The 25,314-nt window shown below is 37.8% G+C and overlaps 4 protein-coding genes across 8 annotated transcripts in view; 1 reads left to right on the forward strand and 3 right to left on the reverse strand.

The window, feature by feature from the left end:
* LOC6044598 (F-box/LRR-repeat protein 20) overlaps positions 1 to 5,307 on the forward strand; it is a 39,787-nt gene extending 34,480 nt beyond the window's left edge. Inside the window, exons 10-11 of the mRNA XM_001862052.2 lie at positions 4,825 to 5,037; positions 5,102 to 5,307. Of these exons, the coding sequence (XP_001862087.1) occupies positions 4,825 to 5,037; positions 5,102 to 5,209 (321 nt within the window). The 3' untranslated portion in view covers positions 5,210 to 5,307. The remainder of the gene's footprint in view (positions 1 to 4,824; positions 5,038 to 5,101) is intronic.
* On the reverse strand, positions 1,118 to 3,694 carry LOC119767143. 4 transcript variants are annotated; one of them, XR_005277351.1, is made up of 5 exons: positions 3,469 to 3,694; positions 3,342 to 3,410; positions 1,378 to 3,282; positions 1,251 to 1,319; positions 1,118 to 1,191 (listed from the first exon to the last, which is right to left on the reverse strand). XR_005277351.1 is itself a non-coding variant. In XM_038254912.1 (3 exons), exon 3 carries the CDS (start codon positions 3,173 to 3,175, stop codon positions 1,499 to 1,501), a length of 1,677 nt encoding a protein of 558 aa, XP_038110840.1. In that variant the 5' UTR covers positions 3,176 to 3,282; positions 3,342 to 3,410; positions 3,469 to 3,694; the 3' UTR covers positions 1,170 to 1,498. The 4 variants fall into 4 exon arrangements, 1 of the variants encoding a protein (XP_038110840.1); XR_005277352.1 differs by having other exon boundaries at positions 3,342 to 3,694; XR_005277353.1 differs by having other exon boundaries at positions 1,378 to 3,694.
* An 8,137-nt stretch (positions 5,308 to 13,444) lies between the features above and the next one.
* Positions 13,445 to 21,618, reverse strand: LOC6044599 (DDB1- and CUL4-associated factor 11). 2 transcript variants are annotated; one of them, XM_038253944.1, is made up of 8 exons: positions 20,852 to 21,618; positions 20,452 to 20,542; positions 15,221 to 15,638; positions 14,883 to 15,160; positions 14,579 to 14,825; positions 14,354 to 14,509; positions 14,186 to 14,292; positions 13,445 to 14,120 (listed from the first exon to the last, which is right to left on the reverse strand). In XM_038253944.1, the coding sequence occupies exons 1-8, from the start codon at positions 21,019 to 21,021 to the stop codon at positions 13,935 to 13,937; spliced, it is 1,653 nt and encodes a 550-aa protein (XP_038109872.1). In that variant the 5' UTR covers positions 21,022 to 21,618; the 3' UTR covers positions 13,445 to 13,934. The 2 variants fall into 2 exon arrangements, with proteins under 2 accessions (XP_038109872.1, XP_038109873.1); XM_038253945.1 differs by having other exon boundaries at positions 13,935 to 14,120; positions 20,452 to 20,539; positions 20,852 to 21,021.
* A 410-nt stretch (positions 21,619 to 22,028) lies between these two features.
* On the reverse strand, positions 22,029 to 23,450 carry LOC6044601 (probable tRNA N6-adenosine threonylcarbamoyltransferase, mitochondrial). The gene is made up of 2 exons (XM_001862054.2): positions 22,978 to 23,450; positions 22,029 to 22,921 (listed from the first exon to the last, which is right to left on the reverse strand). Exons 1-2 carry the CDS (start codon positions 23,348 to 23,350, stop codon positions 22,089 to 22,091), a joined length of 1,206 nt encoding a protein of 401 aa, XP_001862089.2. The 5' UTR covers positions 23,351 to 23,450; the 3' UTR covers positions 22,029 to 22,088.
* Between the last annotated feature and the right edge of the window lie 1,864 nt (positions 23,451 to 25,314).

Below are 25,314 nucleotides of genomic sequence, written 5' to 3' on the forward strand. Positions count from 1 at the left end.
GGACCATTAGTTGCTGAGATATTGACGATAGAAAATGGTGGGTTGTTTGGGTGAAACTTAGAAAACATCAATTTTCCTGTTTTTAAACCTTTGCATTGCAATATCTCAGCAACTAAAGGTCGTATCAACATAGTCCGAATAAGCAAAATATAGAGAATTTTCTCAGCTTTTCAAAATATTTTTTCAAAACTGGGCAAACATGTGCACTAATTTAAAAATGAAAAACTGCGACTATTTTCAAAAAGTCACTTAAATATGGCTATAACTTGAAAACGGTGCACTTTATCAAAATTTTAGTAAAGTACTTTTGATTGCAAATTTGATTTTACATCGAAAAATGAAGTTGAAAATTTTACGACAAAATTTCGATTTTTGAAAAATCAGTATTGATTAAAAATTCATAACTCGGTCAGTGATTTTTGCACAACCTGGAAATTTCTGAAAGTTGGCATTTTATGTCTTCTAAAACATATCAAAAATAAAAAATTAAAAATAGTGTTTTTTGTAAATCAAGTTTTAGTGATAAAAGTTAAATAAAAAATCACCAAATTTTTTCGTGTATTATTTTTCAGTGTAGTCCGTATCCATACCTACAACTTTGCCGAAGACACCAAATCGATCAAAATTCCTTCAAAATACAGATTTTGAATTTTCATACATCATTTTTATGGACAGCTGTATGGAAAATTATATTGACAAACTAATGATGCAAAATGGCTTCTTTGGGCATACCGAAGGCACCAAAAAAGTTTCAGCCGGATTAAAAAATACAAAAATTAAAATTGAAGAAAAAAGACCGATTTCGTAGAGAATTGCTCAGTTTACATAAGGTGTGAAAGGGACACACTCTTGGTTAAAAAAGTTATGTGCCCTGATGAAATGGCAAGCACGAATTATGGTCCGATTTTCAATGTTAGGAAATGAAAATTTGTGAATTTTTCTACCCTTTTCAATAAAATAATTTTCAGAATTTCAGTATCAAAGATAACTTTTTTAAAGAGCTGAAAACACTTATTTTGGTCATTTTCAAGTGTACCGCCAGACTTAAAAATGTCCAAATATATTTTAATGAAAAGAGCAGTGTTGTAAATTCAAACTTTCAGTTCTTGTGGTTTGTGTTGGGATAAGAATGAGGTTCTTTGGAATCACTAAATCTCGACAGCAGGCAATTTCAATATGGCCAGCTTCAAGCTGTAGGAAATAGATTTATTAGCAATATTCATAGTTAATTCTTAGTCGGTAGTTCTTACAATTTTTAGTGCGCCGTTGTTGATGGCAAGGAATGTGGGTCAATGATTTCAGGGTTTGTGGCGAACAACCTAGATGACCAATATTAATTTACAATAAATTGAGAAAATATAAATATGCGCATCTTACATAAGTATATGTTTTGGAACACGTTTTAGGAAGCAAATAGATTAAATAAATTAGTTTAGCATGTTAAACGATTTGCTAAGCACTTCATGGCCACAACTACTGTCCTGCAATCAGTTGGCAGCTAGAGCGTCGCGTTTCTCGATTCCGTTGACATCAGGTGGACAGTGAGTCGTTGCGGTAATATTTGACGGTGGACTTCGTCGCAACATACCCCCACCCGTGAACCGAGTGTTGGCAAAGTTGCAATCGCAGGTTTACTATCTCCCAAGACGTCCAAAACAGCCAAGGTTGCTGCTCTCCGGAAAGTCACCGTCACACCTTGATCTACCGTCGGATGTCCAACACCACCAGATCGTTGTTCATCAGGGGACAATGCTACACATTCATTCGAATGCATGGGTTGCGATCTTGCGGAAGGTTCAAAGGCATTGTTGAGCTGCAATACAGAATGGTCTAATCTCGAGCTTTGGGATGCGCGTTCGATGGCATTTTCAGCTGCGATGTCCGTGAAGCAGTTCCCACGACGTCCATTTCGCCAGGTCCCTTTACTGCTGCCGACTGGACTCCTCCGGTTACGGCCCATTCCACCGAAGATAACGATGACCTGATTTCGTATGGCTACGCAGGGATGTTGTTTACCCTCCGAGAGAAGATCGATCACCTGCCTCAAGCTAGTCGCGTTTGCATGATCAGTCCGTGTTATCAAACCCCAAGTGTTAAACCAATACAAATGTAAACCGAAATATGTGTGGGTTTGGTGCATACTTCTTACAGACTGATTGCGATCGTCACAATAGCGAAACACAATAACAAACCACTGCTGCCCAGTATCATCGAAGGCAATGGGATATAGTGTGAGGAGCTTTGTGTCACGGTGTTGGGTCGGCGAGCTAGCTGCATTCAGTGGAGTCTGCTTGAGCGATCGGGCGTTTGTTGTCATCGAGTGATGGATTTGTTTTTTAGCACGACTAGTCCAATTGCAGAATTCAGCTCCTGCCGGCCATTTGCGCAGCGTTTCGGAAAGGTGTCGTTGATGCACGGCTGAATACAAATATCTGGAGCTGTAGAATGACGTACGCAGAGTCTCGAGAACGTGCGGTACGCTGGGCGGTCGAAAATTAACATCTGAGCGGCCAGGAAAGGTCAAAGACGTGTGGCTACTGTTGATGCAGGACGGATCTTGGAGGATGCGCTTGACCAGAGGCAACTCATTCCGGGATTTCTGTTGCTGGGAATCCATTCGAATGAATTCGTCATCTCGTCCTCGACGCCCAGTTCCTGGGGGAAGTTGAGGGGATGACGGAAGTTCATCTGTTCCTAGCGCAACTATTGGGGGAAGATGGTGTGGTTGTGGAACAAACTTTTGCGGGGTCGGAGAATTACACGACGATTGACGTTGCTTCGATTCGGCGATGGAGGTGGATTTGCAAATCTGCAACTGGAGAAGTCGAACAGCGGTTTCTTCTTCAATTTGCCTCCTTCTCTCTTTTATCCGGTGCATAGCCTCGTCGAATTCGCGCTGCTTGGCTTCAAGCCTCCGTTCAATTTCTTGCTCCTGTCGTGATTGTTCTGCCTCGATCGTTCTTAATTTCTCCTTGAGGAGAGCTCGCCTACTGGACACGACACGGTGCGGAGAAGTGGCGGCGTATTCATCTCGTTGGATTTCGGAGCGAACTTCGGTCGTCAGGAGGTCGACGATGTTTATATGCACTTGCCCTCCGAGAGTCGTGACGTAGCAAGAAGGGCGGAGTTTATGGCCGGGAACTTCATTACCCGTATAGTGATGATCATCCAACATTCCCTAACCTCAAATTAAAAATTCTTGAAGTTTGTTGGGATAAGAATGAGGTTCTTTGGAATCACTAAATCTCGACAGCAGGCAATTTCAATATGGCCAGCTTCAAGCTGTAGGAAATAGATTTATTAGCAATATTCATAGTTAATTCTTAGTCGGTAGTTCTTACAATTTTTAGTGCGCCGTTGTTGATGGCAAGGAATGTGGGTCAATGATTTCAGGGTTTGTGGCGAACAACCTAGATGACCAATATTAATTTACAATAAATTGAGAAAATATAAATATGCGCATCTTACATAAGTATATGTTTTGGAACACGTTTTAGGAAGCAAATAGATTAAATAAATTAGTTTAGCATGTTAAACGATTTGCTAAGCACTTCATGGCCACAACTACTGTCCTGCAATCAGTTGGCAGCTAGAGCGTCGCGTTTCTCGATTCCGTTGACATCAGGTGGACAGTGAGTCGTTGCGGTAATATTTGACGGTGGACTTCGTCGCAACAGTTTGGTTGAGCGTTTTAGCAGAATGCATTACTGTGAATACAAAGAGACGAGTTGTTCCTTTTAATTCCGCTATATATTTTTAATATCTTGACAGATACGTATTTCGTCTACTACTTGCAGACTTCATCAGTGTTCTGTTCTCGACTAGTTCAGTTCTCAGCAAAGTCCGAAATATCATCTCTCAAATTTACTGCCCTTCTTTTCGTCACGAGATTCTCAGCAACAGGAATGAAGCTTAGAGAACTGCCATTTCTACCACTCGAATCGGGTGCTTCATTGCCGGCCTCTTTCTCGTGTTCACACAATCGCGTGCGACATTCTATTGTCCTCTATCATTCCCGCACACACAAGAGATCTCACCAGCTATCGAGAAATTAAAAGTGCAACATGGAGTTAAACTTTCTGTCAAGCTGCTGTGAAGTTTTTCATAACACTTGCGAAAGTTTCACTCCATGTTACCGGCTCACATCTCTCTTTTTAATTTCTCGATAGTGACGGTCGCTATACCGTATATTGTGGTGCAGGATTCATCAAATGATAGTTTTTTTCTATCACTCTTTTACAACACTGCCTGGATTGCATTGCACTGCACTGGATGCATTGAAAATAAAAAAAAAAATATATTGAAAAGCAAAAAAATGTTTTCAATAAGCTTCAAAATATCGATGAAAATAAAAGTCTAACCAACTGAACAAAATCTAAAATACATTTTCCTGCATTGATAATGATATTTTGCATATTTGGACTCGTTTGAAAATGTTTTGTTTTTTTTTTTTCTGAAATTCCGATGTACAGCACCGCAATAAAAATAAAATTTTCGTCGATATAAAGATATTTTGGAAATTAATGATTACAAAACAAGAGGACAAGTGTTTAATGCATTTTAAAACGTTTTTTCATTCAAATGTCGGAACCGTGAACTGAAGTGTTTAAGTTTTAATTATTTTTTTCAAATATATAGAATCATAAAAGTGAGCTTAAGTTTTATTTTCTAATCTTAAATATAAATTTCTTCCGCTAGTCAAAATTGATTTTTGACAATATTTAAGATTTTGATCCTTCGTGGGTTGTACTGTGCTAAGTAAAACTTAGATATGATAAAGTTTTTTTAAGTATAACCATTTAAATTCCTGTTTTTTTCACCCAGACGCTGTCACACTGCGAGCTGATCACCGACGAGGGCATCCGGCAGCTAGCCGCCGGCGGCTGTGCCGCCGAAAGCTTATCCGTCCTGGAGCTGGACAACTGTCCGCTGATCACCGACGCGACCCTCGAACATCTGATATCCTGTCACAACCTGCAGCGGATAGAGCTGTACGACTGCCAACTAATCTCACGGAACGCCATCCGTCGACTGAGGGTGAGATTTTTGGGTTTGGCTTGTGAATAGTGTGATGATAATTTTGTTGTTGTTGTTGTTGTAGAATCACCTCCCCAACATTAAGGTACACGCGTACTTTGCCCCAGTGACACCGCCACCGACCACCAACGGACCACGACCCAGGTATTGTCGATGTTGTGAGATTCTCTGAGATCAGGCGATCGGCTTAGCCAGAAAGGTTCTCTGTAGGAGTAGAGATGACTGATATTTATACTTATAATCTTAATAAATGAACGAGAAAACGCGAAACATTTTGTGTAAGAAACCCACAGCGCTAACATAAACAGAACTTGGGAGTATCCTTCATTATTCAGGATAGCAGCAAAATAATAACACGATATTTAAAAAGCAAACCAACTGAACGATAAAAAAAATAACCTATTTGAAACCATTCGTCACTGTGTGTCTGTGTCTGTATGTACGTTTTGCCGAACAAAGAACAATTACATTTCCAAAGCGCGCCCGCTGAATCAATCTTCACTCACACACTCATACGTGTACAAAAGCACCACACGAAAACTGCTTGTAGAACACACTAAACACACATCCACATCCGTGAAAACGGAACTCGCAGAACAATATCAACCAGTGCGCGTCACGTAGATAATAAAAAACATAGTTGAGCAGTTCTCTACGGAATCGGTCTTTTTCTTTAATTTTATTTTTTGTATTTTTCAATCCGGCTGAAACTTTTTTGGTGCCTTCGGTATGCCCAAAGAAGCCATTTTGCATCATTAGTTCGTTCATATAATTTTCCATACAAATTTGGCAGCTGTCCATACAAAAATGATACGTGAAAATTCAAAAATCTGTATCTTTTGAAGGAATTTTTTGATCGATTTGGTGTCTTCGGCAAAGTTGTAGGTATGGATATCTTTTCTTTATTTTTTGATATGTTTTAGAGGACAGCAAATGCCAACTTTTCAGAAATTTCCAGAATGGGCAAAAATCTTTGACCGAGTTATGAATTTTTGAATCAATACTGATTTTAAAAAAAAAAAACAAATATTGGTCGCAAAAAATTTTCAACTTGAGTTTTCGACGTAAAATGGAATTTGCAATCAAAAAGTACTTTAGTGAATTTTTGATAAAGTGCACCGTGTTTAAGTTAAGGCCATTTTAAGGTAACTTTTTGAAAATAATCGCAGTTTTTCATTTTTAAGATTAGTGCCCATGTTTGCCCACCCTTTTAAAAAAATATTTTTGAAAAGCTGAGAAAATTCTCTATATTTTGCTTTTTTGAACTTTGTTGATACGACCATTAATTGCTGAGATATTGCCATGCAAAGGATTAAAAACAGGAAAATTGATGTTTTCTAAGTCTCGCCCAAACAACCCACCATTTTCTAACGTCAATATCTCAGCGACTAATGGTCCGATTTACATAGTTAAAATATGAAACATTCGCGAAATTTTCCGATCTTTTCGAAAACAATACTTTCAAAAATTTTAAATAAAGACTAACATTTTAAAAAGGGCGTAATATTGAATTTTTGGCCCGTTTGAAATGTTAGTCTTGATTTTAAATTTTTGAAAATATTTTGAAGTTGAAATTTTTTTGCGACCAATATTTCGATTTTTTGAAAAATTCTGTATTGATTCAAAAAATCATAACTCGGTCAAAGATTTTTTGCGCATTCTGGAAATTTCTGAAAAGTTGGCATTTGATTTCCTCTAAAACATATCAAAAAATAATAAAAATTAAAAATAGTGTTTTTTTTTTGCAAATCAATTTTTAAGTGACAAAAAGTGAAATTAAAAATCACCACATTTTTTTACTGTGTATCATTTTTACATCACCTACAACTTTGCCCAAGACACCAAATCGATTAAAAAATTCTTGAAAAGAAACAGATTTTTGAATTTTCTCATATCATTTTTGTATGGACAACTGCCAAATTTGTATGGAAAATTATATGAACGAACTAATGATGCAAAATGGCTTCTTTGGGCATACCGAAGGCACCAAAAAAGTTTCAGCCGGATTAAAAAATACAAAAAAAAAAATCGAATGACCGAAATCTCAAGAGAATTGGTCAGTTTTCAAAACTCAACTATTTTAGAAAACAAGAAATTCACAAAACTTTTGAACCTTGCGAACAGTTTCTCTAAAAAAAATCAAATCAAATCTCTTCAGACACGCGTTAGGATTCAAAAATTTACTAAATTTAAAACGGCTACAGAAATAATAATAAAAACAACAGTAATACATAAACAACCATGTGTTCAATTAGAAAATGAAGGTGAATTAAAACAAACACAGCAAAAGCGCATCCCAAAAACACGTTGGTAAAGTGGTCGAATTAGCTGGAATTTTGCATTTTAGCTATCTGTTGTGAGCGCGCAGGCAACCAGGCAAGTCAGAACTTCAAGAAAAATACACTAAGCTTATAAAAAAATATTGAAATAGTGAACAGAAAAAAACGCATTCAAGCGACAAGTAGTTAAAGTTGACAACGGTACAGTAGCGCGTAAAATTACAAACAGATAAAAGCAAATCAACCATCAAATCGTTTAAACAAATAAAAAAAATCATTAAATGCAGGAAAAAAAAACATTAAATTTGATCAAGAGCGAAAACACAATAAATTCTAGACGTAATGACATTAGACGTAATACAAAAAAAAACATTATTATTAATCGAATCAAAATAAGCGAATGCTTGGAACAGACTGCGATGTGCCGTAGAGAGTGTGAAAATGGTGTGTTTTGCACGGACCGTTGAACAGATGTACGCGTGGGAATGTGATAGAAATGACGACGAACCAATGCCGGAATGCGTACTGACTGACTGACTGATTGACTGAAGAGAGAGGGGCCACGAGCGAGCAAGCGATCGAGAGTAGAACTCACTTTGGAGAAGAGAAAAGAGATGTGTTTTATTGAAATTGAGGCAAGAGTGTGATGGCGAAGGAGCGAAAGAAGGAGCTAATTTGATTGTGATCTATACATATAAACATCATAATTATATTTACGATGATACGGCGTAAGGAAGAGGAAAAAAAACACTAGAAAATAAAATAATAAAAACAAAGTTTTACATATAAATATGGAAATGCAGAAAATGGTTATTTTCTGATAACTGTAAACGCGATGGTCCGTTTTTGGGAATTGATTGAATGTCCGAAATTTCCTTGCTGGGTATGTTTTTTTCGTTCATTTAAAATTATGTTAAATGTCTCCATAAAATCGTGTCAATCTTTATGGTGAGTATGAATTTTGGACCATTTTAAGTATCAGCGAAGTTGTAGTAACTTTCTTATTAAATGTGTTCTGTGACAAAACTCAACAAAACTGTCTGTAAGGCCTCGTGACCTGCGAAACGTAAGAAAACGTAGAGGATTTTCGCAAAAAAAAGACACTTCCAAAAATACAAAATATCAAGTCATGGTGTCGATTCAAATCCCAAAATAAAATTCCCTGACTTTTCTCTGACATCTCCAGACGACCAACTTTTTTTTTTTTTTTTTTTACTAACATATTGTTTGGAACGTTTTTTTTTATGGTTTCATGCATTCCCCTTTTTGAATATTGGAAATTCAAGATATTGAAAAACTTCAATGATTTTTTTTATTTTATATTTTTAACAATGGATTCTGCAAAACTTTCAAACTTTTTTTTACATTTTGATGATGTGATGTCATTTTAAATGCTGCCCTTTATCTAAAAATACAAAGAATAATTAAAATGGTTGCTAATTTCAAATTGCATTTATAACTAATAGCACTCCATTTTCCATAGAAAATTTAAAATTAATAGCTTTCAAAAAAAAACAAAAGTTAAAAGTTTTCCGTTGAAAATTTAAATAAAGTAATGGGACTTTTTGCCTTCCTCACTGAGGCAAGGCTATAAAATCACTCGAAAAATGAACTTCTTAAATACACCTCCTAGATATACCTTCACGTATACCTATCGACTCAAATTCTGAACAAATGTCTGTGGGGATGTGTGTAGAAATTTTATTCTGTTTAGTGAATTACTTTTAAAGTTATGCCATGAAATTTTTTTTTCGTAGACACAAAAAAGGGTGATTTTTGCATAACCTCAAAAGGCCGGGTCTTTTTGTTTACGTGCGAGAGTCGCACCAGATGTGAATCGCCCGGTTGCCACATTGCTTCAAATGATAGTCTGCATGTTTTCTGGAAAAGTCTGTATAAGATTTTTTTCTACTCATAAACTTATTTTCATCAAGTCTTTTTCGGTGCTGGAACTAGATTTGGAAACAATGTAAATCTGGATAAAGACTTCGGAGTTAAATTAAATTGTAAATAAGAGGAAGGCACCAACCACCTAATTAGGTTTTACAGCGTGACGTCACGAGCGCACACGCACACACATTTTTACTGAGACACACGTGCAAAAACGTAAACAGTGCAGCCAAGCTGTCAAATTTCTAACCTAAAAATCGAGTCGGCGTAAAACCTAATGGTGGATTAAGAAACGTTTTTAATTTTAAAATTGTTGGCATTTGCCAAATTTTAAAATAAATTAGACCGTTGCCATTTTTGATTGTGTTTTTATTTAAAAAAAAATAATGGTGTTGGAGACAAAAACAAAACTTCGTTGAAGTGGGTTGAGTTTGAGCACGAATGTTCAAACAACAACACAATTCTGAATCTACAGGGGAGGAAGAAACGTGGGGATCCCCCGCTCACGTTCCTGTTTGTTTAAGCAATAAATCGTTGGGAGCACCATGCTAAGAAGTTTTGGTGCTCCGGGACCCTCGGGGATGGGACATTGTATTTCCACAAATGCCCTGGACACTATTTGCCGTGGTTATAGCGCCACAACTCGCTACAAAAAAATTATATAAAAAATTATATATATTAATTCTTGAACTCTCAAATTCCTTTATTCAGGGTTGTTACGGAGAAGTCGAAAAAAAAATCTGCGCCAGATCCGCTCCATTGCAGAACTCAATCGGCGACTTTTTAAGAAAAATAATTTTGCGACAAACATAGGAAAGAGTTTCGTAATATATAAATGCAATTTTGTAATCTCAGAACGCAGAATCTTGAAAAACTGATTTTTTTTTCTAGGATGAAGTAAACTAGAGGGAAAAGCCAAAACAAACATTTCGGCAAAAAAAAATCCAAAATAAAAATGTCAACATTTAGAAATTTAGATCTAGAAACTGAGTAAAATTTATACCTAAAAAGAATATCCTTAATTATGAGATTTTATAATTAAAATGTAGTTCATACTCGATGATCTTACCAAAGCGTCACATAGAAAAATCGTAAATGATGGTTCAGAGAATAAGAACTCTGTCGTCCTTCATTGTTTCTTTTTCCAAAATATAAGATTTGAAGAATTTAAGAATTTAAGAGATTAAGAATTTGAAAATTTAAGAATTTGAGAATCTAAGAATTTATGAATTTAAGAATTTAATAATTTTAGAATTAAAAAAGTAGAATATAAGAATTTGAGAAAAAAATTTTATTCTTTTGATCGTTTTTTTTTTTTCCTTTATTTTTAATTATATATTGAAAATAGATATTTTTGAATTTTAATATTTTTGGAGGCTTCAATTTATTTTTTTTTGTTTTTTTTTTTTATTTGAATTTGAACATTTTTGGGACAGGCCAAGGGCGAATGATGCTGATGATACCTCTTCAGTTGACGCTCAGGCGAGGAACATTCTGGAAGGAGCGTCACTGACTACGTCCGTAGTCCTGTTAGATCATTCTTGATCAAGACAGTATAGCTCTGGTTCCTTGGACACTTGCATTCTTATTTTCTTACCTCCACGTTGGCTTGGTTTTCATGATGACCTAGCTGGTGGCCTGTGGAAACGGATCGTTAACCTTTGACCACCGCGGGTCAGAGTCGAGATGGCTAAAAGAAAGGGGCGCGACAATGTGGGAAAGGGAAGTAATTTGTGATTGTAGACGGTATTGTTTCGATTCGCAGTATGTTGAGTCAACTGCTGTGGATGTACCTGAAGCATCGCACAACGGGGCTTCTCTTCTTTTTTTTCTCAGCTACCACCTATCTTCTGTTTATTTTGTTTCTCTGATTTACTAACGCGGCTTCTGTTTACTATCCTCTATTTGATTTCGATTTTACTCATTTGATTCTCTTATTTCTCAACGCTTTTCCACTCTATTTTACCAATTGATGCTGCTGTAACAAACTTTCTGCTTTCCCTTAATTTGGCAGCGATGTCAATTTTGTTTATCATGTGCCTTTTCTTTATTTATCTATTTGAATAATTTCTCATCTTCCCTGTAAATTGCCCTCAATACAATCTAAGCTTGTGTGTTACCTCTATTTATTAACTATTGTTAATTTATTCATTTACTTCATAAATTACTATCTTTCTTTTACAATTGATTCTTCAAATAGTATATTTCTTTCTCTGTCCATTGTTTTCAATCTTCAGCCTTTTCTTCAAACAAATGAGGTTCGAGCCCTTACTCAATTTTTTAAATGATCACAAATATTACTATTGTACTTTTGGTAAACTTTTATAACATACTTAGGACCAAAAATTGTAACAAAACACCGCGACAAAAGAAATAGCAACAAATAAACACGACTCAACACTAGGAAATACTTAAGAAGAAAACAATACACAGTAAAATAACAACTGATTTTTGAATTCAAACTAAAAATAAAACAGTTTTTGCTTTAATCAAAGTTGATAGGCACACTTTAAATGGTTAGGCGCTTATACTTACATCAAACCCTACGTAATGTACCACCCCCGGCCGAGTTAAAATGCGTAACCGGAAAAGAAGGTGTGCATGCCTGGCACGAACACTCAAAGCGTGTTCTAGCGTGTTGCTCGTACTGACTCAGAACAAGGGTGAGATGTAGGTGTAAGGGCAGTGCGTGTTCGTCGGGGACCTAGTGCATAAGATCGGTCAAGGCCCGTTCTTACACTGAAAATTGCTAAATTGCGAGTAAAATCGAATTTGCCATCGAAAAGTACTTCAGTGAATTTTTGATAAAGTGCACCGTTTTCAAGTTATAACCATTTTTAGGTAACTTATTGGAAAATAGTCGCAGTTTTTCATTTTTTTAAATTAGTGCCCGTATTTGCCCACCTTTGAAAAAAATATTTTTGAGAAGCTGAGAAAATTCCCTATATTTTGCCTTATTGAACTTTGTTGATACGATCCATAGTTGCTGAGATATTGCCATGTAAAGGTTAAAAAACAGGATAATTGATGTTTTCTAAGTCTCATCCAAACAACCCACCATTTTCTAATGTCGATATCTCAGCAACTAATGGTCCGATTTTCAATGCTAATATATGAAACATTCGTGGAATTTTCCGATCTTTTCGAAAAAAAAATTTAAAAAAAATTTAAAATCAAGACTAACATTTGAAACGGGCGTAGAATTGAAAGTTTGGCCCGTTTAAAATGTTAGTCTTGATTTTAAATTTTTGAAAATATTTTTTTCGAAAAGATCGGAAAATTTCACGAATGTTTCATATTTTAACATTGTAAATCGGAGAGATATCGAAATTAAAAAATGGCGGGTTGTTTGGGTGAGACTAAGAAAACATCAATTTTCCTGTTTTTTAACCTTTACATGGCAATATCTCAGCAACTATGGGTCGTATCAACAAAGTTCAATAAGGCAAAATATAGAGAATTTTCTCAGCTTTTCAAAAATATTTTTTTCAAGGGTGGGCAAACATGGGCACTAATTTTAAAAACTGAAAAACTGCGACTATTTTCCAATAAGTTACCTAAAAATGGTTATAACTTGAAAACGGTGCACTTTATCAAAAGTTCACTAAAGTACTTTTTGATTGCAAATTCGATTTTACATCGAAAAATGAAGTTGAAAAGTTTTTGCGACCAATATTTAGATTTTTTGAAAAATCAGTATTGTTTCAAAAAATCATAACTCGGTCCAAGATTTTTTGCCCATTCTGGAAATTTCAGAAAAGTTGGCATTTTATGTCCTCTAAAACATATCAAAAAATAAAAAAAAATTAAAATAGTGTTTTTTTTTTGCAAATCAAGTTTTAGTGACAAAAAGTGAAATTAAAAATCACCAAAAAAAATTTTACCGTGTATCAATTTTTTTCAGTGTAGTCCATAATTATACCTACAACTTTGCCGAAGACACCAAATCGATCAAAAAATTCCTTCAAAAGATACAGATTTTTGAATTTTCACATATCATTTTTGTATGGACAGCTGCCAAATTTGTATGGAAAATTAAATGGCAAACTAAAGATGCAAAATGGCTTCTTTGGACATACCGAAGGCACCAAAAAAGTTTCAGCCGGATTAAAAAATACAAAAAAAATCGAATGACCGAAATCTCAGAGAATTGCTCATTTGATAAAATTGAAAACAGGTGGTGTCAAATATTATGGTTTTGAAATTTCTTTTCGGTTCAAATCAAAAACTGAAATCTACAGAGCTTTGAACAATCTCATTGATGTCTTTATTGTAATCTTATCCATTGTAACGTGTTGCTGCTGTTATCCGGTCTGGTTAGCTAATAAAATTTAGGAGGTAATAATTTATATCAAAACATTAGCAATCATAGAACTAAACTATATCTGGCTCCACCAAGAGCCGTTCACCTTTATAGTTCAATTCTTTTTAACACAAAGTTCTTCCTTCATTTTTATTCAAAGGATTCCAACCGAACCGACAACGGTTCTCTCACTCGAAGAGTCCACTTCCGTTTTCACAATTATTAGTTTTTAGATTTATTATATTACACACTCCACTTCCCCGTCATGCATAAATCGAAAAGAAAAGAAAAAAAAAATACATTGACAATTTAGAAAACAAACTAAAATATCGGTTTTGTTTGCCTAAAAGAAGGGGAAAGCTCTAGAACCGAAGGGGGAAAAAGGGACTTAGACAAAGGTTTAAAAAAAAAAAAGCCACCGCGGCCTAATCGTAATTGGACTGGGCCCGCCGCAGCTCGGCGATGCGGCGCGACCGCCTCAGCGGGGGGCTCTCGTCCTCGCTGTCGTCGTCGGTGTCCTCGATGCGGCGCGTCCGCGACGCGTACGGACAGGTCTTCTTTTTCGCGTTCTCCGCGCACTGGAACGTCTGCAGGTTCACGTTAAAGTCCCACTGAAAAGAAAAACACTGTTGAGCGAGACCATTTCGGTGTTGGGGGAACAGGAGAGCGAACTTACCGAACAGGTCAACACTTCCGGCCGGTGCGGATGCCATGCCACGTCTCGCACCGTGTCGCGGTGACTTTCGATTGCCTGTACAATTTTGCCGGTGAGGGTGTCGTAAACTGGAAGGTTAACGAAGAGGGGATTAGCAAATCTTAGTCAACTCAATGCTTTTCGACGTACTTATTAATCGTCCCGTGCCGCACCCGGTGTAGATGTATCGCTGGCCGGTGGTGGCCGCTGGCGAGAATTTGGCTCTGATCAGACTCTTCTGAACCCGGTGACCCCGGTAGGTCATGACGCTGGTGTCACCCTCTAAAGACTTTGTCGGATTGTAGACTGAAATGGAGAGAGAGAAATGGCGTCAAGTTCTAGGTGAAAGAACGCAATAAAACGCGTTGAAATTACATCGTTTTGGAACCTCGTCCCACCGGTAGTCCCAGTTTCCGTAGCTGAGGTGATCCTTGACCTTGTTTTCGGCATCGGCCGGGGAAAACACGCGCAAATCCCACAGCTTGATGCTTTGGTCTTTGGAGTTCGAAATGATGTATCGGCCATCGTTCCGGGAGTCGATGTACGTGATGCCATCGTAGTGACCCACCAGCACCCCAGCAGGTTCGGGGCTGTCCTCGTTAAGGCAACGTCTGTCCCATACCTGACGAGAAACGATTTCCTAAGATCAACCGAAATTCTACCCCGTTGAACCTGTTACCTTAATGATCCCATTGTCTGTGCCACTGAAGAATATGTTGGACGTCTCGTCCAGGAACCCGACGGCGTTCACGTCGTGTTCCGCCACGGGGACCATCAGCACTCGCCTGTTGCCAACCAGATCGTACGCGTACAGGCAACCGTCGTTGGCGCCGGCCAGGATCTGTTTGCCACAGTTGGAGTACGCCACGGTAAACACGCCAAACTTTTGCCGCTCCGGTCGCAGAAACAGACAGTGAATGTCGTCGGAGGCCATGTTGTACATGCGGGACACGAACACTGCAACGGGTTAAAAAAGGTCACAACCGTAATACTTCTCCAAACCGTCACCCAACTTACGAGCATCCGCCCACGTCGAGTACACAAAGTGCTCCCCGTCCGGGCTAAAGTCAATGTCCAAGATGGACCACGACACGTTCTTGGCCTCGATCTGCCGGATCATCGGGTACTGACTGTTACTCGCGTCAAACACCCGAATCCGGCTGTCCTGGCTGGCACTGATAAACTGGGACCCGTCCCGCGAGAACCGCCCGCAAAACACCTTCGAGTTGCAGTTCACGATCGACCGCTCGGTCCGGTTCGGCACGAACAGATTGCTGATCTTGCACTTGTCGCTCTGCACGAACGCGCCGCCCTTGGGGCCGAAGCCGCTCTGGCGCTGGGCGAGCATCCCCAGCACGTTGAACTGCGTCGTGGGGCTGCCCGAGTCCGCCCCATAGCCGGAAGCTTGCTTGATGCTCTGGTAGATGGCACTTTTCTGTGGGTGGGAACATAAAAATAAGCAATTAAAATGAGTTATGCAGAACATTCGATGTAAACACTTAGTTTTGTCAAAACCGGACCATAGATATTATGTTAAATGAATCTTACTAAGAATTTACTATTAGTTTTGATAAAATTCAACAAATTCTGACGTTTCGCCTACAAAGCCTTCTTAGTTGTTAACCAGAAAGAACTTCCCATAGCATCGCTGCTCGGAAGGCACGCCGACGGGTTGATCTTGAAAGTGACGAACTGTCACTTTTTACACGGGACTCACCAAACATATGATAGTGTGTGTGAGCTCCGTGTAACGAGGGTGTCACACTAAAAAGGGACCCCGTTCGTTTGACAACAATTGGTGTCAAACCATCGGGGTTTTAGTGTATTTGTACTAATTTGATTCTGTTATAAGTCATAGCAAAATAAAACACTATATTCACAACTCGACAATTTCAAAGTTGATGTCAGTAAACGCTTTAGTTTAGTCAAGGTATGATGGATTTAGGCTTCCTGAACGCGCTCTAAGTGCATCTCCAGCGCGGGTAGCAAACATCGCAGCAAATCAAATCTGCACCCGACGTCATCCCCACCGCGGTACCGGTCGCGGTAGCAAATTTGCTCTCAGTTCTTCGGAATTTCATTTTGCTACCCGTTATTCTGCTGGTTTGCTACCATGGCAAATGAAATAATGCACGGAAAATTGAATCATGCACGGAAAAATAAATGTAAAATATGTAAAAAAATTAAAAAAAATAAAAAATATTTTTTTTAATTAAAAATAAACAAAAATAAAATGGAAAAAATGAAAAAAAAAATTAAAAAATGGAAAAAATTTAAAAAAATTGAAAAAAATAAAAATTGAAACAATTTAAAAAAACAAAATTTAAAAAAAAATAAAAGAAATAAAAAAAAGCTTTTTTAACGCATTTTTTGTTTTTGAATTTTTGTATTTGCGAATTTTAGATTTTTTGTAGTTAAGAATTTTGGAATTTTTAATTTTTTTTTTGAATTTTGAATTTTTTGTATTTGTGAATTTTTGATTTTTTGAATATTTGAATTTTTGAATCATACCTACACAAGAGCAGACATACAAAAATCTCCGAAACACGCATTCAAAACATTGCTCCCGGCTTGCCGTTACTTGTCGGGTTTCAGAAAATGAGTACCCGACAGGTACCGACACATATTTTTCTTCTACAGATGAACTTGAGATCAAATTTGATACCTGCTTTGCTACGCGCGGTGGGAGACTCGGGGGCAAACTCGAGAGCAAATTTGGGGGAATCAAATCGGGTAGCAAATTGTTTAACTTTCGACATTTTCGAAAAATGATTTTTTTTGAAATTATTAATAGGATTAAAAAGTTTAATAAACTTTTAGCATTTCTAGGCATAAATCTTTCAAGGTGGCTAATTTGATCTAGGTATTCATAAGCTGGGTGCAAATTTGATTTGCACTCCAGCGCTGCAGATGCCCTATTCGATAGAATTTGATATTAGTTAATTCCCTGTTTATAAATAAAATTGTAAATTTGTGTATTAATGCTATGCAATCGTCCAACCCTGGGTACTGAGTAGTGGTTTGCAAAGCGGCCTCAAATTTGAACTGTCAAAGTGGAACTAATTTACTGTTCGCCAAAAATAGAGAGTATTGTTATCGATCATTAAAAAAATGTTTGTTTTTTTCCAAGAATGAAAATTTGTGGCTTTTTAGGACCTGGAGTTGAAGTCAAGAAATCTTTAAAAAGTTGAAGACGAGATCGTCATTTTATTTGTATTTATGAACTGATGTTGTTTATGCCGTCGATGCGGTTATATCAATCCAGAAGCTGTCTTAATCTTAATTTGATTCCGTTTGAAAACCTGCTGGTTTAGTGAAAATCTTCTTTGTTTGTTGGATAAGCTTCGCTAGAACTAGCGATGTTTTTTCGCTGGACCAGGAAGAGTAAAAAAGTAAAACCTCCTATAACCGATCCAAACTTGAAAACACACAAAATTTTCCAGCAAAAAAATATCAAAAACTAACCAAAATGAAATACAAACAACTGATTATAGAACATCTCATTTACCAGTAAGAAAAAAGTCATGCTTGTGCTTGAACAGCCTCCTACTTTGTAGATGTAAACAAAGTGGGAGCATTTGAAAATCACGTTACGCATTCTGTCTTTTCAGCACCCAGATCCTCGGGGGGCAAATATGGGTTTTTATCTATTTTTTCTCTCGTTTACCTTCAAAATCAATAATTATGTGTTGATTCATGCCTAGAAATGCTAAAAGTTTATTAAACTTTTTAATCCTACTGAAAATTTCGAGGAATTTCATTTTTCGAAAATGTCGAAAGTTGCCACCAAATTTGCTCTCGAGTTTGCCCCCGAGTCTCCCAAAGCAGGTATCAAATTTGATCTCAAGTTCATCTGTAGAAGAAAAATATGTGTCGGTACCTGTCGGGTACTCATTTTCTGATACCCGACAAGTACCGGCAAGCCGGGGGCAAAATTTTGAATGCGTGTTTCGGAGATTTTTGTATGTCTGCTCTTGTGTATGATTCAAAAATCCGGAAATTTAAAAATTTAAAGAGTCAAAAATTCGAAAACTTAAAAAAATTAGAAAGTCAAAAGTTTAATAATACAAAAAGTCAAAAATGCGTTTAAAAAGCTTAATTTTTTTTTGTTATTCGAAGCTTTAGGTCACTGGGTGGTATCATTTTGTTTCTGAAAAAATAATTGCACTAATATATTTGTCGGAGTTTCATCATTTTGTTAGAAAGGCTCTATTTCATCTCTGGTGATATTAAATCGTTTTTTATAATCTTTTTAATTTAATTTTTTTAAATGTTTTTAATTGTTTGTTAATTTTTTTATATTTTTTGAATTTTTTGATTCTTTTATTTTTTTTTAAATTTCCTATAATTTTTTTTTTAAATTTTGTCATTCTTTTAATTTTTTTTTTACATAAAAAAACAATTTAAATTTTTTTCCCGTGCATGATTCAGTTTTCCATGCATCATTCCATTTGCCGCAGTAGCAAACCAGCAGAATAGCGGGTAGCAAAGTGAAATTCCGAAGAACTGAGAGCAAATTTGCTACCGCGACAGGTACCGCGGTGGGGTTGACGTCGGGTGCAAATTTGATTTGCTGCGATGTTTGCTACCCACGCTGGAGATGCACTAAGAAGTCTCTCCTAAAAAAAATACAAAAATCATTTACTAAAACCATTTTTTAAGTGGTCTAAACGTCAAATTTTTCAAAAACCGATAGTGGGAATCGATTGTCCAGACAATTTTACATAAAAGTCTCCATATTGACCATTGTCCTATGTCCAATCCTTGCGGTTTAAAAAATAATAATGTTGAAAAAGAAAGGTTTTTTGGTGGAGATCTCGCCTATTGAGTTATCGCCTTTTGTTGCTATCCCGGTTTGCCATCCGGCTATAAAACCCAGAACTATTATACTTTATTCGAAAGTATTTTTCATCTTGCTTCCAATGTCATCTTAGCAAAATCAATTCTCTTTGCAAATCGCGTCCAGCATGTTATGATTCCGACGACCCTAAAATCAGGTCCAGAATAGCTCCAAAAAAGTCTTTGCCAAGCCAAGGCAAGTCTAGTCATTTCGGGAAATTACAATATGTGACATATTCTTAGATACTATTAAAAGTTGAGTGATTTGAGTATTGGGAAATGAAAATCCTCATTCAAGGATTCAAATATTTCGTTTCACAACTATTGCAACCCAATGGAGCACTTCCATTCGAGCAGTTTTTGCATTTTTCTACAATGTATTCCTTATGGGAGAACTCTTAATTCTACCACTAGAATCCGGTGCTCCATTCATCACGTTTCCACTAGAGCTTGGACTTCGGATATCCGGATAATTTGCAGCATTGATAGTTCTATTAAAAAAATAACTCATACATGCCAGCTTTGTCTAACGACTGTGGGGTGACATTAAGATGAAACAAAATAATGTGACAGGTATCCAAAAGACCTTTGATTTTATATCACATGATTTATGGTCGAATACTATTATCCGAAAAACTATCCGATTCGTTACATTTTTAATCTTAAATCATTTTCTCAAATATTGTTATCCAAATAATTTTCAGTTCAGATACGATTTTCCTACATCTCTTTTGATTTGATTTGATTAAAAAGATGATATCTGATTTTATATATACCAAAATGTAAATTATCCGGATATCCGTAGTCCTAGCTCTAGTTTCCACACGTATGCTGCCGTTCCACGCATAATTGTCCCATGTTCAAAAAGGTGCAACTGAGAAAAACACGATTGAAATTTTTCGATCGATTTCTGTGTTTCTACGCATAATTGTCCCGTAGGTTCCTATTCACCCTATTAGGTTTTACGCCGACTCGGTTTTTAGGTTAGAAATTTGACAGCTTGGCTGCACTGTTTGACGTGATTTAATCAATACAAATTGCTGCCGGATCTCTCCCGGAAAAGATCCGGCAGCAATTTTGTATGGTTTGAAGTTTGCGGAGTGTACCAAAAAAAGCAAACAAATCACTTCGTGCATCGGCCAATATGTTCCTTAGTGCCTCAGTTTGTAATTTATTACTCTTATTTATGATCCTCTTGTTATACACCAGGTCAACAAGACACTATGCTTCGTAAAAATAATGATTTCGTGAAGCAAAATACTTAGTGGGACAATTATGCGTAGAACTATGACTAAACTTAAAAATGCTAAAAAGTCAAAATCGACCAAAACTGACATTTATGCGTAGAACGGCAGTATGTCCCCCGTAACGTCTCGGAACCAACCACCCAGCCGTTTGATTCGTATTACCTTCAGCTGGTCCAGATTGGGTCGTCTCTTGATAACTGGCAGGGACATCGAGTAAAAGTGCTCATTGTTTAGTATCTGTATTTCGCCGCTGCTTAAAGTATAGAGTAGAGGGGTGAGAAGAAAGTGTGATTGCATTAGAACAAAAATAAATAAAATAGAAAAGAAAGTAAATAAAACAAAATGAGTGCAATCGCGAGCTCGCTCACAATTGGGCCAGAATCGCACGCGAAAAAAGGTGAAGGCCAGCGCACCCACCTCCATCACCCTTCCACACAAACAGAGCCGGAGGTGATAAGAGCTTGCTGCTGCTGCTGCTGCTGCTTATCATCGCCGTCCTCGTCGTCGTCTTCGCTGTCGGGTTGGAAGTGGAGGAAAAAAGATTCATGTTTTTAAAAGGTACCTGCTAATCAGCTGGCGAAGAATCGACACCAGATGGTTCTCGCTCAGTGCCTCGTCCGCGTCCTCCTGCGGATCTTCGAACAAATCGTCCTCCTGAATGTCCACATCCTCCTCAAACTCGATATCGCTCATATTCGCTAGGGCACGACTCCGCAGGACAATGTTTCCCATAAAAACGACCGCGGATTATCTCGGAGTGTGTTCACCTATCGTCTGGCGGCCAGCGTTCCGCAGGGGGTGTGGTTCCTGTTGTCTTATATGCTTGTCCAAACTTCGGAACCAGGAACTCACAAACAACGCAAAATGGATGCTAATTGCCACACACTCGGGAGATGTTAATGTTTTATTTTTTTTTTCAAGATCACAACACTGGTTGCACTTCCGATCTGTCAGCCTCGCGAATCGCCGTCTTTGTTCCGCCTCCTGGACACAGACTTGGGCTAGTTCCACAGAATGCGCCCCCCGCCAGCAGCACACAGAATGGCTCTCGCTCGCTCTGCTGGATGACCGTCTTCTTGTTTGTTTTTTTTTTCTTTTCTACGCAACTAAAAATTCTAGACTAGCGACGAAAATAACACCCTTTTCCGGAAAGATTTTTCACCCAACTCGAGTGTCCCCACACGCGGCACCTATCACAGCATCAATCGGTTGTGAGATATTCCGCCGGAACTAACGGGTTTTCACCGATTTTCACGATTTATTTCCACCGATTCGACGACGAACTGAAGTGAAAAAAGAAAAACAACAATGACGAAATCGCGAACCCTCTGCCTGCGTTGATGGAAAACGCGACTTATGACAGTTTCATGTTTCAGGGTTGTTCCGCAGCGAAATGTGTTGTGCGACATCTTTGCGGTTGCAAGCTGGTGTGATGTTGCATGCGCACAATGTTATGAAATCAGTGAGGGGGATAAGCTGGGTCAAATGGACACGCAACATCTGGGTTACACAATTCTTTTTTTCAGTTTCTTACCTGTAACTCGGAAATTTAGAAGAAAATACCTCCTTATTTTTAGATCTTAGATTCTGAAAGTACGTTTGCGTTAAATTTGCCATGAGAATCAACTTTGGGTTTTCACCCTCTCTGGCTTGCTTTCACTGCCGCTGCTACCCATTTGATTTTTTTCTTGACCGGTTCCTTCCGAAGTGCGTATACCGCTTTAGGCAAATACTTAAAATAGCATTTCAGAATGATTCTCTCTACTTTATTGATTTGTACAAGGCTTCATTCACCAGAATTACATTTTACTGGGTATATTGGCATCTTTTACCATCTCGATTAAGCTAACCCCAAGTGGAGTTTTGCCAACAATATCAACCGAATCGTAATCGAACACAATATCTTGTCCAACAGCAAACTTTTCCACTCCATTCCACGCAATCATCACGCCGTTATCGGTGCAGTGTTTCTTCAGCGGCCGTACGGTCACGTATCCAACGGATTCCGCCATCTTCGAGACGGTCTGGTAGATGAAATCGTTGCACGCCACTCCGCCGGAAATGACTAGCGTTTTGGGGTCGCCTGGCTGGATCAGCGATTGTTTCTCGCAAAAGCGAATCGCTCGCAAAGTTCTTTGAGCGATATGCCTCGCGGAAGCGTTAAGAAATGCCGCACACAGGTCGTTGTAATCCGGGAGGATGGAATCGGGGGCCAACGATAGTTGGTTCTCTTGCTGGAGAATGTGGCGTGTCGCGGTGTTTTTGAGTCCGGCAAAGCTGAACTGGCAATCGCGGTAATGGGACAAGGGCAGCGGGAAGTCATATTTCGCCATGTTTGTGCTGGATGCAGCGGCCAGTTCGATAGCTCTTCCACCCGATATCCAGGCGTACTCGGGAAGATTGCGGAGCTTCAACCTTCGCGCGATCTTGTCGAACGCTTCTCCCGGAGCGTCGTCCAGCGTTTTGCCAAGTAGATAGAATTGTTTGGTATTTTTTACTAACGTTAGCAAGGAGTGACCGCCGCTGATAAGGATGCAAACGAACGGAAATGGCACTTTGTTGGTCATTCGCGCCATCAAGGCGTGCGCTTCCATGTGGTGAATTGGGATGATTGGTTTGTTGAATTTTCTGCCTATAAATATATTTTTTTTAATTACACGAAAAACTAAGCATAGACAAATAATGTACCTAAATGTTTAGCATACCGAACGCCAACAAGCAGGCTCAACGGAAGCCCCGGTCGGTTCGTAACGGCAATTGCGTCCAAATCGCCACAACTCATGTTGGCCTGTTCCAGCGTACGTTGCACAACATTCTCTATGTGATCACGGTGAAATTCTTGTGCCACTGGTGGAATTATACCACCGAATTTGAGGTGATTGTTCTGTTGTGAGTGGACATCTTCGCCGAGTACGGTTCCATCCCGGCTGACGATAGCCGCCCCGCTATCGTCGCAACTTGACTCGATGCCCAGCACGAAAGGTCTCGCGAGCTGACTCGAGTGGCGTCGCCATACGAATCGGTTACAGATCGGTGCACACACTGGAACTTTTAGCAACATTTAACTTATTTTGAAATTTTTTAAATTTGTGATAGTTTAGTAAACCAGAATAATTTAAAAGTCTCATACACTTTGAGTAACAACTGTGCAACATGTGTTATGTTGTTAGGAAATGTGACATTGTATCAAAATAACACAGAAGGTTGGTCGCGCAACATCTTACCAAATGTTGCGGTGTCATGCACACGATAAACTAGTTCTAAGTAAATATCAAATTATGTTTTACTAATTTGATTTATTTAATGCATAGCGTTAACTGGGGCGAAACGGGACACATAGGACGAATGGAGACAGCAGTTTTTACCATTTAGGAGCACAATATTTTGATTTTTCTGTTTGGTTCCGGTTAGAACAGACTCAGACCAACAAGATGATACATCCATTTCCAAATTTAAAACCATTCAATGCTCTAAACACTGCTGCCCCTATTCAGGCTGTAGTCCCGATTCACCCCGGATGACGGCATTTACAATAATCTGAGTTATTTAAAACAAGTCATATACATTCATTTAGGTGACATCTTGTATTATTGCCAAGAGTTTTCGTTTTATGAGCGAGTCCACGAGCAGAGCATACCCATCTCTCATCGACCTCACCAATCTAAATGAAACTTTCAGGAGTTGTTTGAACATCTTTGACTAGCATCTGGGTCAAATATGAGTACTCTAGCTCAATGGGAAGTGGGGACACCAAGTTTGAAATTTTAAAATCTTAAAATGTCTGTAACTAAGGCAAATTTCGATATTCAAAAGGCATCTAAAAGGCTCATAAAATGAAGGGATAAGGACCAAAATCGGTCAAACCTAAAGAGTATCTTTGCTAAAATATTCAAAATTATAAAACTCAGATAAAAAAAGTGATCCATTCAAATATCAACTCGATTTGACCTGGAGCTTGGAGCGGACATCTGAGACTATCATTTGAGATTGAGAACGATTTGATTAAAGCAGTGAGTGTAAACATATAAAATAGAAACTTTTTCTTAACATGAATTTTACAGGTGTAAAATTTTGCACTGGAGACCCCTTGGATCCCATTTTTTGTGATGACTTTATCATGTGAACAATTACCCACCAAAACCGGAAATGGATTTATTGATATTTTTTGATTTGGTTCAAACTTTGTAAGGCCCTTTTCTATGACCAAAGAAGCCGTTTTGTGTCATTGGTTAACCCATACACAAGTTGCCAGATTATTTTATGACAGATCTGTATTTTCTTTAAAATAAATCAGTATTTTATCTGTACCATGTCGAATTCGGAGCAATGGAAGAAATTTTTAGATTTTTTACAGTAGATTTAGACTTTTTAGTCATAGTAAAGCGTAAGTCAAACACTAAATTGTTGAAATTTTCAAATATAATCATCTCAAAAAATCTGTATATACAGATTTTTGTGATTTTTGGGATCGAAAAATCTGTCAAATACAGATTTATCCTCGGATTTATCTGTATATCTGTCATGGCTGCATACAAGGCTCCATACAATGTTGGCTGTTCATACAGTAATGTAATGGAATTTTCTAATCGATTTGGTGTCTTCGACAAAGTTGTAGGTATTGATGAGGATTATTCGGAGAAAAAGGTACACGAAAAAAAATCCGATTTCGAATAAATGTTATTTCACCAAACTCCAATTTTTTAAATTAATTTTTTTTCTATTATTGAAATTTTGTGCCGTAGAGAAGTATGGACAAAAATTCTGCTGCTGAGTTAGAAATATAGTTTTTAATGTAGAATCACATTTGCGATCGGAAGGTACTTCACAGAAGTGCACCGTTTTTTTTTTTTTAATATAGCCACTTTAAGTTTAATTTTGACTGAAAAAAAACCGTTTTTGTTTTTTTTAATGGTGTCCATGATTGTTTGCATCCAATAATATTTTTTCGAATAGTCCAGAAAATTTTCAATAACATTGCCTAAGAGACATTGAAGATTAGACCTCTGGTTGCGAAACTCAGCGAAT

This window comes from Culex quinquefasciatus, chromosome 2 (assembly GCF_015732765.1).
Source record: "Culex quinquefasciatus strain JHB chromosome 2, VPISU_Cqui_1.0_pri_paternal, whole genome shotgun sequence".
NCBI classification, from domain to species: domain Eukaryota; kingdom Metazoa; phylum Arthropoda; class Insecta; order Diptera; family Culicidae; genus Culex; species Culex quinquefasciatus.

Excerpts from the sequence above, each read along its gene's own strand:
- LOC119767143 (XM_038254912.1), bottom strand. The coding sequence starts at position 3,175 with ATGTTGGATGATCATCACTATACGGGTAATGAAGTTCCCGGCCATAAA.
- LOC6044599 (XM_038253944.1), bottom strand. The coding sequence starts at position 21,021 with ATGGGAAACATTGTCCTGCGGAGTCGTGCCCTAGCGAATATGAGCGAT. Across the intron at positions 15,161-15,220 it reads CTCGACGTGGGCGGATGCTC|TGTTCGTGTCCCGCATGTAC; the intron begins GTAAGTTGGGTG and ends AACCCGTTGCAG. Across the intron at positions 14,826-14,882 it reads CAGACAATGGGATCATTAAG|GTATGGGACAGACGTTGCCT; the intron begins GTAACAGGTTCA and ends GTTTCTCGTCAG.
- LOC6044601 (XM_001862054.2), bottom strand. The coding sequence starts at position 23,350 with ATGTTGCTAAAAGTTCCAGTGTGTGCACCGATCTGTAACCGATTCGTA. Across the intron at positions 22,922-22,977 it reads TCGGTATGCTAAACATTTAG|GCAGAAAATTCAACAAACCA; the intron begins GTACATTATTTG and ends ATATATTTATAG.